Genomic DNA, 14,781 nt, shown 5'->3' with positions numbered 1-14,781 from the left:
CCCCAGATGTGCCTGTTTCCTCGACCGCCACACCCCGCAGCCTTCTCAGGGGTACTGCTCCGCGGGTTGCTGCTGAAAGAGGGGTGATGGACTGCTTGGCCTGTACTAGGTGGCCCCACCTCCTTATCCGTAGCTGATTGGATCCAGAGTCAGCACCTGACCCACGAGCAGCCAATCAGATTTTTTCCTCTCTGTTGCCGGTGAACTAAGACAACCCAATCACTGGAGCCAGTGTTCCGGAAGTGATGAGAAAACAGAGGAGGCCCCTTGCAGAAAACGAGAAGAGACCGTGATAGCAAGCCTGCATGGGCAGAGAGTGAGCCGTCCCCGAGGCAACTCTCTGTCCCATCGTTCTCCAACTGCTAGTCATGGACAGTCTGTTGATAACGCACCTCCCTATTTAATTTTGGCCAATAAGCAGCTCCGTTTGGTTTTCCACCAATATCTGGAATGATCTGCTTAGCACTGTCACCAGCCGGCTTTAAAACCTCTGGTGGCTTCCCGACCTTTTAGGGAAACAAACCAACCAGCTTCCGGGTATATTGATCTTCTTTGCATTCTGAGAAATGCCCATCCCATCACCGTCTTGCAGCCCGTGCACTTATCCTTTTATCTGGAATTCCAGGTCCCAGACATTCTCGGGGCTGGTCACTTTTAATCTCACACGTTGTTGTTAAGTCGCTAAGTCCTGTCTGACTTTTTGGGACCCCATGGACTGTAGCCCACCAGCCTCTTCTGTTCATGGGATTTTCCAGGTAAGATTACTGGAGTGGGCTTCTCCAGGGGATCTTCCGAACACAGGGATAGAACCTTCGTCTCTTGAGTTAGCAGACGGATTCTTTACCATTGAGCCACCAGAGAAACCCTTCATCTGGCAGGTCTCAGCTCAAATGCCTCCTTCTCTGAGAGGCCCTTTACATTAGTTTCTTGTTGCTGATGTAACAAATGATCACAAATTTAGTAGTGTACAACAGAAATTACTCTCTTACGGTTCTGGAGGTCAGATGTTCACAGTGTTGTCTCACTGGGCTAAAATCAAGGGACTGGCAAACAGGACTGAATTCCTTTTGGGAGCTCTCGGGGAGAATCCGTTTCTGAGCCTTTTTCATTATCTGCATTCCTAGGCTCACGGCCCCATCCTTCATCTTCAAAGCCATCAGCATAGCATTGTCCAGTCTCTCTCTCATTTTGACTCCCTACCCTGCTTCCTTCTTGCAAGGGCCCTTTGGATTGTATCGGCCTCTCCCTCTCAAAATCCTTAATTTAGTCACAGCTGCAACATCCTTTGCCATGTAAAGTCATGGGGCTCCCCTGGTGGCTCACACAGTAAAGCGTCTGCCTGCTATGCGGGAGGCCTGGGTTCCATTCCTGGGTCAGGAAGAACCCCTGAAGAAGGAAACGGCAACCCACTCCAGTATCCTTGTCTGGAGAATCTCATGGCCAGAGGAGCCTGGTATGCTGCAGTCCATGGGGTCACAAAGGACATGACTGAGCAGCTAACACACACATGAAGTCACATATTCACAGATTCCAAGGATTAGGATGTGGACACCTTGGGGCGAGCGTGGGGGTGGCTACTGCTCTCCCACACCCTTCCGACCATCCAGTATAAATACGCCCCTCCCGCAACGTTCCTTTTCTTCCCCCATGCCCTGCTCTCCTTTATTCATATCACTTACACGCTTATTAGAGTATAAAATGTGTCTGTCTTTTCTGTTCTGCCCTCTGTAGTATCTCCAGCATGCGGACCCATTCCTGGCAGGAAATCATCAGTTGATCAGCATTTGTGAATAAACTGAAAAGCCAATCGAGGAATCTCTGTTTCCTGCAGTCATGATGATGACCCAACAGAGCAAACAGCAGTGCAGAGGGGCCAGTGACTTGTTCCTGGCCACCCGGCAGTTCAAGGAAGAGACTGTACACAGAGAGCCCCCTTCTGAGATGCTTTATTTCTGGGATCAAATCTGGGTCACAGCTGCAGAGAAGGTGGACTCTGGACCTGAGGAAGGAAGCACTGGGGAGACTGAGGTGCAGCCTTCTCCCTGGGTGTTATAGGGACTGTCTTCAGGATCCGACCAGAAGGACTGGTCTCTCCACTGTCTGGGGAGGGGGATCTTGACTCCAGGAGACGGGTGGAGGGGGGAGCTGGAGAGATGAGCAATCTCAGCATTTTAGGGCAAGAACTGGGGTCTGGAAGGAGTGTTAGGGTCCCTGCAGGGGCGGGGACTTGCTGGGGGTTGGGGGGCGGGGGGCGAGGGGAGTCCAGAATGCCGGGTCCAGGAATGAATCACGAATTGGACTTGATAGTGTCCTGGATCCACTTGGTGAACCGACAGAGGTTGGTGTAGACGCCGGGTCTGTTGGGCTGGGCACAGGGGAAGTCTCCCCAGGACACGAGGCCCTGCAGGGAACCATTGCAGACCACGGGACCCCCGGAATCACCCTGTGGAGGAGAGAGGGAGGCACAGCGATGCGGGGAGGTGGAGGCCACACAGATGAGGAAGACGCCAGAGAGCGAGACACGCGGAGAGCATATCACTCTCTCACCCCAAGTCCACCCTTCAGAAACCCCCTTCGTCCCTCTCTGGGCTTCCCAGGTGGCTCAGATGGTGTAGAATCCACCTGCAATGCAGGAGACCTGGGTTTGATTACCTGGATCAGGAAGACCCCCTGGAGAAGGGCATGGCAACCCACTCCAGTATTCTTGCCTGGAGAATCCCATGGACAGAGGAGCCTGGTGGGCTGCAGCCCACGGGGTCGCAAAGAGCCAGACACGACTGAGCGACTGACACGCGCTGACCCTTTGTCCCTCTCCACCCAAACCCCGACTCTTCTGTCCGTCTCCCTCACGGCCTGTCTCTGTTTCCTTCTATTTCTTTCTCCCTCTTCCCTCCAACTTTGGAATACTGAGTTTCTCCTCCTGGACATGCCTTCCTTTCCCTTCCTCACCCATCCTTGACACCAATCGGCTTTGGACCTATACCTCACTTTTGCAGAGGAGCAGTCGTCAACCCCTGGGTGAAGCCTTTTCAGCCTGGCACTGCTAACATTCTGCGGGCTTGCTCAGTCCTGTAGTCGTGTCTGACTCTTTGTGACCCCATGGGCTGTGGCCCACCAGGCTCCTCTGTCCATCAGATTCTCCCTGCAAGAATACTGGAGTGGGTTGTTATTTCCTCCTCCCAGGGACCTTTCTGACTCAGGGCTGGAGCCTGTGTCCCCGATGGCTTCTTTACCACTGAGCCACCTGGGGAACCCACTGGGACCGGACAGTTCTTCGCTGTGGGCGGCTATCCTGTGTATTGTAAGACATTTAGCAGCAGCCCTCCAGCCACTACACACTAGGAGCTCCCTCCCTCCCCGGACACACTGAGACGACCAAAAACATCTTCAGCCATTGTCACATGTCCCCCGGGGGTTCAGAACTGAGGATCCTCGGACTAATTTGGGTAGCCTGTACTTAATTCCCTTCTGTTCCGTTCCGTTGCTCAGTCGTGTCCGACTCTATGCGACCCCGTGGACTGTAGCTACCAGGCTTCTCCGTCCATGGGATTCTCCAGGCAAGAATACTGGAGTGGGTTACTGTTTCCTTCTCCAACCTAATTCCCTTAGCTCCCTGTAATTACCCTTCCTGTATAATACTCTGCATTTTTCCTGTCACTTCTTATTTATGTTTATGCAAAATCCTTCCGACCCGGTTTCTTCCCGTATTATAATGCAGATGCTGTTTTCCAGGCAAAAAAAAAGCTCTGCTGCCCCAATCGCTAAATTTCAACTTTCTTGTGGTTTAATTTCTCTCCTTTTGTGTTCACTCTTGTTTAATATCCCTGCAGAGTTCCTTTCACTCGGCAGTGAGTTAACTGCTCTGAGCCTTGGCTCCTTGTCTGTAAAAGAGAGTTAATAATAATGGTTAAATGGGTTAATTGAGCCGATGCTTCTGAACCACTTAAAAAGAGTGTCTGGCAATTAATTGGCTCCCATTATTATTACAGTATTAGTATGCTTGTTATTACTTCTTGCTTTTTAGTGGCCACGCCCAGACCGCTTTTGGGTATGAAAAAGCCACTTGAGGTTTAGGGCAAAAAAAAAGGTACTGCCCTTGGCTACAGGAAGGCTACGTATTTTGCCATGTTGACATCTGGACACTGAGTGAAGTAAGACAGACAGACAGAAGCATCTCTTTTATGTGGAGCCTAAAAAGAAACGACACCCACGACCTACTTACACGCCAGAAAGAGGCCCGCAGGCTCAGAGAGCCGCTGACGCGCGCCAAGGGCTACTTAGGGAGTTTGGGACGGACACATACATGCTGCTGTATTTCAGATGGGTAACCAACAAGGACCTACGGTAGGGAACGCGGAACTCAATGTCATGTGGCAGCCTGGATGGGAGGGGAGTTTGGGGGGAGAATGGATACAGGTATGTGTGTGACTCGGTCCCTTCTCTGTTCACCTGAAACTGTCACAACACTGTTAATCAGCTCCACCCCAATACAAAATTAAAAGCTTTTTTTTTTTTTTAGATTTTGGTATCTGAATCAGATGTGCTTTCTTCTCATAAAAACCCCTCCAACCAGATATGTGTGCTTGCAGTGTTAACTGGGAACAGAGATTAAGCTGGTGGACCTGGGAAGTTTTTGCAATTGTTACATTTGTAAGATTTTTGGGTGTAGGGGAGCTTTCCCCAGACATCAGAATGGGTCTGGAATGCTGTCTGAGCCCACAGCTTACTAAACACCAATATTACTGAACATACATCCTGCCAGCAGAGACCTTGTTAATTTACATCCCGAAGGAAATGGCAACCCACTCCAGTGTTCTTGCCTGGAGAATCCCAGGGACGGGGGAGCCTGGTGGGCTGCCGTCTATGGGGTCACACAGAGTCGGACACGACTGAAGTGACTTAGCAGCAGAGGGAGGAGGGTTCCTTTGGAGGGAGGGGGGTTTCCCAGGTGGTGCTAGTGGTAAAGAACCCACGTGCCAAATGCAGGAGACAAAAGAAATCCAGGTTTGATCCCTGGGTTGGGAAGATATCCTGGAGAAGGAAATGGCAATCCACTCCATTATTCTTGGCCTGGAGAGTCCCATGGACAGAGAAGCCTGGCGGGCTACAGTCCACGGGGTCACAAAGGGTCAGACTAGACTGAAGCAACTTAGCACGCATCCAGAGCCTTTGAGGACCTGACTACAGGGAAGGGTCCTGAGCTGTAACAGTTTAATTTCTGTCATCCTCAACAAATAGAGCTCCCATGAGAACATAAAGAAGCTGTGTCCTGGGAATCAAGAAGTATTTGCTGAACACTGGGTTCCACTCATCCTTCCACTCCCAACCTCTGTCCCCTAAACATGCTGGCTCTTTTTTTTTTTTCATTCTTTGAATCAGCAGAACTCCTTCCTGCCTCAGGGCCTTTGCACATGCTTTTCTTGCTCTTAACTTCTGCAAGGCTGCCTCCTGTGTGTCATTCAATCTCTGCTCAGATGTCACCTCGTCAAGGTCCTTCCAACCACCCTTCCGTATGTTGCTCCCCCATCACTTGCTGTTATAAAACTATGTTTTATTTTCTGCATGGTCCTTACCACTTTCTGAAATTACCCTGTTTATGCAGTTTCTTGACCATAGGATTAAAAAAAAATTTTTTTTTATTACACCAATAACTTTGTGATCAATCTTGTCTGTTAAATACTGCCTTTTAAAAAATACCCCTAGTTCCTGTTTTCCTTTTTTGAGATGTTTTACGCGCATTTGTCAGAAAACTTTCCTACTACAGATTTTGTGGGAATAAGACTCTTAAGACTGCACTTGCCTGAAAAGTGCCAAGATAAATAAGACAAACCTGTGATGTTTATCGGGGCTTCCCTGGTAGCTCAGACGGTAAAGAATCTGCCTGCCATGCAGGTGACCCAGGTTCGATCCCTGGGTGGGGAAGATCCCCTGGAGGAGGGTGTAGCAACCCACTCTAGGATTCTTGCCTGGGAAATCCCATGGACAGAGGAGCCTGGTGGGCTACAATCCATGGGGTCGCAAAGAGTCAGACACGACTGAGCAACTGAACACACATGATGTATGTGGTACAAAGGGTGGCCCCTTAGATGTGATATCTTTTTTCAGGGCACACCCTGCCTGTCCATACAATACAGGCTTGATCTCTCCCTTGAGACGAGTGCTGTCTGATGCAGTGGCCACTAGCGACACGGTGTTTTTGAGCACTTGAGACACAGCTAGCCCCAACTGAGACATGCTGTCAATGGAAAAGGACACACTGGCGCAAACAAGAAAAAAAAACAGGAAAAAGAAAAACCATTGAAAAACATCCACACTCGCTTTCAAAGACTTACTATGAGATTCAAAGGATGTAAAACATCTCATTCCTAATTCTTACATATTAATTACATTTTGAAATGGTGGTACTTAGGATACATGGGATTAAATAGGGTATATTATTACTGCACGTGTGTGTTCAGTCGCTCATTCGTGTCTGACTCTTTGGGACCCCGTGGACTGTAGCCCATCAGGCTCCTCTGTCCATGGGGTTCTCCAGGTAGGAATATTGGAATGGGTTGCCATTTCCTTCTCCAGGGGATCTTCTCCACCCAGGGATCAAACTTTTGTCTCCTCATTGACAAGTGCATTCTTTACCACTGAGCTACCATTATTATCACTATCGTCATTATCATTATTATTATTTGCTGGGTCTTTATTGCAGCACGTGGGCTTAGTTGTCCCACGGCATGAGGGAGTTTATTTCCCGAACTAGGAATCAAACCCATGTGCCCTGCAATGCAAGGTAGATTCTCAACCTCTGGGCCACCAGGGAAATCCCAAACCATATTATTAAAATAGTTAATTTCACCTGTTTGTTTTTACCTTTTTTTTTTTTTACACATAACTATGTGTGAAAGCGTTAGTCGCTCAGTTGTGTCTGACCCTCTGTGACCCCAAGGACTGTATCCCGTCAGGCTCCTCTGTCCATGGGATTCTCCAGGCAAGAATACTGCAGTGGGTTGCCATGCCCTCCTCCAGGGAGGGCAATCTTCCTGACCCGGGATTGAACCTGGGTCTCCTGCACTGGATGCAGATTCTTTACTGTCTGAGCCACCAGGGAGGCCCAGGAAGTTACAGGTAATTACCGGAATGTTTAAAATTACATGTAAGGCTTGCATGATATTTTTACTGGAAAGCGTTGCTCCAGAGTATGAGCTCTGTGGGAACAGAGGGTCTCACTGACTTGATCATCATGGGGTCCCCGGGACACAGCAAGGTTCCAGGTGCATAGGTGGTTTCAGTGTGTTTCAGCTGCACGAATGGAGACATCTCCAGCCTTACCTGGCAAGAGTCTCTGCCTGCCTGGTCCCCAGCGCAGAACATGGTGTTATCTATCTGATTTGGATAGGCCTTCTTGCACTGGTCATCACTCAGCACCGTGATGTTCAAGCACTGGAGGGCTTTGGGGAAGGTAACTGTCGAACAGAGAGCCCGCACAGCACGGCAGGTGGTGAGTGATGGAGGAAGACGGGGAGGGGCAGAGTGCCCAGAGGCGGAGAGGGGGAGAAGGCAGACATAGGTGGGCGTCGAGAGACAGACCCAGACACTCACCCTGGGGACTGCTGGTTGTTCCCCAGCCAGACACCAGGCAGCTGGTCCCAGCAGAGGGACAATGGGAGGCGATATTGATGGGCCTGACATATGGAGTCTCGCGGACCCTTTTGTTCAGCTTGATGAGCATGAGGTCGTTGGAGTGGCCAGGGTGGGAGTAGCCAGGGTGGGCGATGGATTTGACGCCCTGGAACAGCTGCTGTCCGGACTCATACATGGGTGACAGCGAGTGGTGGCCAAGACGGACTCTGAAAAACCTGAGGAAGGTGGGTGCTGCTCACCCCACCGACTCTGATCCCGATCCCCATATGCAATGCCAACTCCCATGCCAAACCTACCCCCAACCCCAATTTCACCCCCATCCTCAAACCCATCCCTGACACCATCTTTGCTTCCAAACCTTTGCCTAACCCCACCCCAGTCACAATGGCAAACGCATCTCCAGCCTGGCCCCAGTGCCAACTCTAATCCTTTCCCCACAGAAAGTGAAGTGAAAGTTGCTCAGTCGTGTCTGACCCTCTGCGACCCCATGGACTGTAGCCCACCAGGCTCCCCTGTCCATGGGATTCTCCAGGCCAGAATACTGGAATGAGTGGCCTTTCCCTTCTCCAAGGGGTCTTCCCAACCCAGGGATCAAACCCAGGTCTCCCGCATTGCAGGCAGATTCTTTACCAGTTGAGCCACAATGGAAGCCCCCCACAAAAACCATGAACAAATGCATTCTCAACCCCCAATACAACCATCCTCAATCTCACATCTAACCATGCATGCTAAGTTGCTTCAGTTGTGTCCAACTATTTGCAGCCTCACGGACTGTCACCAGGCTCCTCTGTCCATGGGATTCTCCAGGCAAGAATACTGGAGTGGGTTGCCATGTCCTCCTCCAGGGGATCTTCCCCACCCAGGGATCAAACCTGAGTCTCTTACATCTCCTTCATTGGCAGGCAGGTTCTTTACCACTAGCGCCACCTGGGAAGCCCAATCTAACCATGTCCAACCTCAAATCTGAACATCTCCAACCCCACCCATAGCTCTAATCCCAACTCCATTTTCAGAACTACACCTAGTCCCAAGCCCCACCATATCCAAATTCCATTTTTGTCTCCATTGCATCCCAAGCTTCACCAGAGCCGAATTCCGGAGCTCTAACTCCAGAGCCAAACCTAATACTATCTCCATTCCAAAGCACCAGCATATGCATGCTCAAACCCAAATCCAACCCATTCTCGACCCCAAACCAGCCCTCACCCAGACCTAATCCTTTAAAGAAGGCGTGTTCAGTCGTATCCCGCTCTTTGCGGCCCTTTGGACATGACCATAGCCCTCCAGACTCCTCTGTGCATGGGATTCTCTAGGCAAGAATACTGGCATTGGGTTGCCATTTCCTCCTCCAGGGAATTTTCCCTACCCAGGGATCGAACCCGCGTCTCCTGTGTCTCCTGCCTTGCATTGGTAACCATCCAGCGCTTGCATTTCGAGCCTCAAATCCAGCTCATCCCTAACTCCCATCCCCTACCACAACCCGCTCCAGTCTAACGTCAATCCCGCCCCACTCTCCTCCCCAGCTCCATTCTAAATCCCATCCCCAACTCTGCCACCTCCTGCTCCCTCGACCCCATGGCATCCTCACAAGACCTCCCATGCCCAGCCCCCAGCCCCCATCCCACCCTCACCAGATCCCCCCATGCCCCTCCTCCAGCCCACCCCCAGCCCTCGTCTTGGAGCCCCCACTCACTGCTTGCGGCAGTGGGCGGCCGTGAGCAGCCACTGCGGATCCACCAGCACAGCCCCACAGTAGAGCTTGTTGAATCTCACCAACAGCGCACCCTGCCACGGCTGGCTGTTCCTCTTGCAGTCGGTCCCATTCACGATGCGGCTGCTGCTCTCATCCGCCCGGGTGTCCTCCGTCGCCCCAGGCCTGAGGTCCCGGGTGCTCCCAGAGGGCCGGATGGCAGACGGGTCGTCGCAGGAAGCCACATCGTTTGCAAGAACTGGGTCTGGGGGCAGAAAGTGGGCGGGATGGAGCTCGGGGGCGGGGCTTGGACTCAGGGGCGGGGCCAGTCGGTGGATGAGGGGCGGAGCTAGGGCCCTAAGAAATGGGGCCTAGTTTCCAAAAGTGAGGAAGTCAAGCCTTCGAGAGAGCCAGGTCTGGGCTTGTGTGGGCAGAGCCTGAGATGTGGGTGGGGCTTGAAATCGATCTGGACGAGGCCAAGGCCACGGTCACGCAGAGGAGTCGATTGTATAAAGAGCCCTGACGTTGGAGGAAGAGGCCAGGGTTGGGTTCTAGGAACTTTGGCCAGGACATGAGGTGGAACCTGGCCCAAGGAGGTAAACCCAAAGAAGCTGGGGCCTTTCTTGGTGGAGGGGCACAGCCCAAGGACCCCGGACTGTAGATAAAGTCTGGACCAGGGGTATAGTTGAGGAAAAGAGGCAGAGCTAGGAAAAGTGATCAGACTAGGGCAGGGGGAAGGGGTTCATTGGAGTGGGGCGGTTGAGAGCAGAGTTATTTTGTGAATTCAAAAACACAAATATGCACCCTTCTTCCTCACACAAACCTGCACAAAGGGACCCAGATACCTTCCTCCATCACTGGTTCTCCCTGACGGCTGTCCCAGACGTGCACACACACAGTGACACGAATCATCCCCACACGCGGCTCTGCCTCGTGTGCACACGCTCCCCAAGTACACTCATTCAGAGGAGGCTGACACTTCCAGTGGTCATATATGGATGTGAGAGTTGGACCATAAAGAAATCTGAGCGCTGAAGAATCGATGCTATTGAATTGACGTGTTAGAGAAGACTCTTGCGAGGCCCTTGGACTGCAAGGAGATCCAACCAGTCCATCCTAAAGGAGATCAGTCCTGAATACTCATTGGAGCTGAATATTCATGCTGAAGCTCCAATACGTTGGCCACCTGTTGCGAAGAACTGACTTATTGGAATAGACCCTGATGCTGGGAAAGATTGAAGGTGGGAGGAGAAGGGGACGACAGAGAATGAAATGGTTGGATGGTATCACCAACTTGATGGACATGAGTTTGAGTAACCTCCAGGAATTGGTGATGAACAGGGAAGCCAGGTGTGCTGCAGTCCATGGGATCGCAAAGAGTCAGAGACAACTGAGTGACTGAACTGAACCGACACGATCTCACTCACCCACACACAGTATCTTAGTGACCTGTGTATATATTTACCCTGTGTACAGACGCGTAGAGACTGCCCCTCACTTCTGCACACAGCACGATGGAAGAGTGGCAAGGTTAGATAGACTCTGTGGGCCAAGACACAGGGCAAGTCGCCTAGCCTCATTCACTGTCACACAGCCACTGTCTCAGGGTGACAGCCTCTTCCGCACACTCGGTCTGGCACAGAGGGATGGGAACTCCACACACACCACTGCGTGGTCACACATACAACCTCTGCAAACACTCAGTCATGGGACTTCCCTGGTGGTCCAGTGGCTAGGACTCCGAGCTCCCGATGCATGGTTCGATCCATGGTCAGGGAGCTAGATCCTACAAACACACAGCCACATACAGTCACCCATACATAGAGCCTTAACCAACCACACAAAGTTGTTGGTGTTCAGTCACTCAATCGTGTCTGACTCTTTGCGACTCTATGGGCTGCAGCATGCCAGGCCTCCCTGTCTCTCACCCTCTCCTGAAGTTTGCCCAAGTTCATGTCCATTGCATCAGTGATGCCATCCAGGCATCTCGTCCTCTGTCGTCCCCTTCTCCTCCTGCCCTCAGTCTTTCCCAGCATCAGTGTCTTTTCCAATGAGTTGGCTCTTCGCATCAGGTGATCAAAATACTGGAGCTTCAGCTTCAGGATCAGTCCTTCCAATGAGTGTTTCAGGGTTGATTTCCCTTAAGATTGACTGGTTTGATCTCCTTGCTGTCAAACCAGTGAGCAATACCTGTAGCTGTCTCAAAGAGAGCCACCCATAACCACCCATAACCTTGCACCCAGCCACAATCACACAATCACAGATGGCTACCTGAAGGCACCTAGCCACACATTTTACGGCGCCAAGCACTTTTGTCAGACACAATCCTGTGACGCAGGGACAGAAACCAGCTGGCTTCCATACACACAGCCAAACAGCCACACACAGCCATGCACACAATCATCGAGACACACACATTGTCTTAGATGTACACACACTCAGTCACACGATCACATGTACAGTCTCAAAGGGTAGTCCCTCCTGTCACAGATAGTCACTTGATATGGGAAAAGGCACCACACACACACACACTCACATACGTAGCAGTCCCACCGCCACACACAATCACAAATGTAGATTTGCATTCACCCAATCCTGGGGCCATAACTAGTCACACGGGGTCCCTCTGGGTCACAGAGTCCCTGACAACTCCCCGCCCCCCCAGCATGGTTGGCCTGTGTGCACACACTGGGGTTCTGGTTACCTGTCACCCCCAGAATCAGGGCTGCAATTAGGGCAGGGACCATCCAGGACCAGGGGGCTCCTGCTGCGGCCATGGTCTTTGCACCTGATGGAGGTGGGTGGGGGAGAAGAGGGTGGGCGGTGATTCTGGGACCACTTATTCCACCCCCATCTCCTTCCACCCTCTGTTGCTCAGAGCAGAGAGGGGCCATGAGCACGTGGTCCACCCAGAGCGCTGAGTTGAGGCTCAGGGGAAATTCTAGACTTCGGAGCATCCTCCTGTCTCCGGTCTACGGGCAAGGATGGACGTGGGATGGAGAGAGGACCCGGACACATCCTTCCCAGACCAGAGCCCACGCGGAGCCGTCTCTCCGTCCCTTCGCCCTTCCCCAGGGCTCACCTGCTGCGACCCCAGGTGCGGGGTGGGGACCCGGCTCCCCGCTCAGCCGCAGACTCTCGGGCCGCCGCCGCCGCGGTCCTGCAGCCGCCACCTCCTCCTCCTCGGCTCCTGGCACCGGCCTGGGTTATAACCACCCACTGATCCCCGGGGCGCATTCCCGGGTAGTGAGGCGCCCTACCGGGCTTTAGCAACCACTCCTCCGGCCTTCCCCCCACCTCCGCCCCCGAGCGCCCCCCCACCCAGTCCCGAAAGCCACTCCCTACCTCCCTGGCCCCGGGATGGGGAGGGGTCTCCAGAGTTCAAACCCGGCGCCTCGCCCGCTCGGAGGCGCGCTGGGCTCGGGTTTTCCGTCTTTCCTGCGCCTTCACTCGTTCGGCTTCCCCTGCCCTCCTCCCTCTGCTCTAGGCTTCTGTGTTCCGCTTGCCTTGGAATCTTTGAGTCTCTTTCAGTCCTAAGGCGCCCAACCAGTGTCCCTTTCTGCTTTTATTTCATGTGGCTTCATTGAGGTATGACTGAGCTACATTAAAATGCTCGTGTTCAGTATGTACAACGTGATGCGTTCTGACCCACATTCATCCGACCATGACCCCAACCAGGATAACGAGTGTGTCCATCACCTCCAGAATCTGTGCACGCCCTCTTACGTGTCCCTGTGCTTCTCCGCTGGCCTCTCTCTGCGCCCTGCGTCTGCCCGTCCCTTCTGTTACCGCTCTCTTTTCTGACTGCCCTTCCCGGTCTCCTGTCCCTGTTTCTGCGTCTTCCTCGTCTTCTTCCTCCCCTTCTTCTTCTTCTTCCTTCCCTCTCTCTGTCATTGAGTGCGTGTGTCTCTGCATGCCTCTGTCCCTCTGTCTCCCTCGCTGTCCATTTGGGGCCAGGAAGACTCTGGCCACGTTGCCGAGGGACCCCCTCAACACTTCCTCCTGATCTGCATCCAGGACCTGGTGCCGTGGGGGCAGAAAGGGGCAGGGATCTGGTCTAGGGGCCCCCGCGGGTGCCTTCCACAGACTGCTGGGCACAGCCACGTGTGGGCGAGAGTTGGGCAGGGCCACCTGCCAATGGAGAAGGAAGCCAAGAGGCTGGGAGAAGGGGTGGGTGGCTCCTGGCCCCTCGGGAAATGGGGCACTGGGTGGGGACCCAAAGGGTGCCTCCTCCCTCCCCGGTTCCGGGCCACCCCGGCTGCTCTCCTGACCTTTTCCCATCCAGGCTCCTCCTTCGCTCTGCCCCCCAGCTCTCTGCCTCTGTCTTTAACTGCGTCTCCAAGTCTCTGTCTCTGCTGGGATGTAAGAGCCGAGGACTCATCTGACACCTACTTCCTGAGCACCTACTCTGTGCCAACTCAGGTCCCTGCGGACAAAAGAGGACAACGAGGCCTGGAGACGCTGCTTCTGCAGAGCTCACGTTCCTCGAGGGCAAAAACTGAGCTGTCTTGTTCACCCCTATAATCCAGAACCCGTTAACTGGGAGGATTTAGAGCCCGGAGGCTGGTTTCAGTGTGTAGGGGGGAAAAAAAAGTGAAAACATAAGAGTCTGAGGCTTATTTTGCCTATTGCAATGAATATTTCATGCATTAACCTGACAAATCCTGCATCCTACTTCTTTCTTAGTCTTTTAAGCTTAACTCACTCACCTTTTTAATTCCAAATTCCAGGAAGGTTTTTGTTTGTTTGGTTTGGTTTGGGGGGAGTTCTTTTCTGCACTTTATTTTATTATTGAAGTAGAGTTGATTTACCTTTTGTGCTAATTTCAATTTTTGCCTTGATAAAATTTCACCTTCCTTTGGTTCTTGAGACATCTAAGTATGCTTTTTCTCAGCTCTGAAGATCTTTAGGATCGAGAGACAGTCTGGAAAGGCCACCTGTGATGATTTCTGACATCATTCTACTCAGCAGGGCAAAACTAAGGTTGCCATTCATGTTGGCGAAGCAAATGATCCGTAGTCTCTGACCCTCCCTCTGATCCTAACTTTCTCTGCTCCAGACTTCAGCTCCCATGTTGGACCCTCCTTTCTCTTTCTCTGGGGAGCCGCTTACTGCTCTATTCAGCTTTCTGGGAGCATGGCTGGCTTAGATGACCTGTCTTTCTCAGAGCTTGGGCAGTGGGACTAAGTAAGGAGGATCTTTCTGAGCACAGGGTGTGAACTTCAGCGTGGTGTCGTGCACAGTGCCTGCGGGTGGAAGAACCCCAGAAGGCACATGCAAGCCTGGGTCTTCACCCGGTTCTGCTCCCCTCATTTGGGGGAGCGTCTCCGGTCTCTCCAACTCCCTGCTCATCCCCCTCCTCTCCCCTCAACTGGACTGCAGCGCAATCTTTCACATATCTGCCTCCGATCCTGTCTGTCCTTTTCTCAAGGCCCTCAGGATCAAGGTCAAGTTCTTCA

The 14,781-nt window shown here is 52.4% G+C and overlaps 1 protein-coding gene and 1 non-coding gene across 2 annotated transcripts; one reads left to right on the top strand and one right to left on the bottom strand.

The window, feature by feature from the left end:
- Positions 1-1,930: 1,930 nt before the first annotated feature.
- KLK5 (kallikrein related peptidase 5) lies at positions 1,931-12,910 on the bottom strand. Its single transcript, XM_055411478.2, has 7 exons — positions 12,668-12,910; positions 12,405-12,523; positions 12,027-12,110; positions 9,326-9,587; positions 7,591-7,847; positions 7,321-7,454; positions 1,931-2,443 (listed from the first exon to the last, which is right to left on the bottom strand). The coding sequence occupies exons 3-7, from the start codon at positions 12,097-12,099 to the stop codon at positions 2,288-2,290; spliced, it is 882 nt and encodes a 293-aa protein (XP_055267453.1). The 5' UTR covers positions 12,100-12,110; positions 12,405-12,523; positions 12,668-12,910; the 3' UTR covers positions 1,931-2,287.
- On the top strand, positions 5,851-5,922 carry TRNAG-GCC (transfer RNA glycine (anticodon GCC)). Its single transcript has one exon. It is a non-coding gene; the product is annotated as a tRNA-Gly (tRNA).
- Positions 12,911-14,781: the final 1,871 nt, after the last annotated feature.

The sequence above is a fragment of the Moschus berezovskii genome, chromosome 22, assembly GCF_049115385.1.
Source record: "Moschus berezovskii isolate FMDL1 chromosome 22, NW_MosBer_1.0, whole genome shotgun sequence".
NCBI classification, from domain to species: domain Eukaryota; kingdom Metazoa; phylum Chordata; class Mammalia; order Artiodactyla; family Moschidae; genus Moschus; species Moschus berezovskii.
This window is presented reverse-complemented; position numbering and strand designations above follow the sequence as displayed.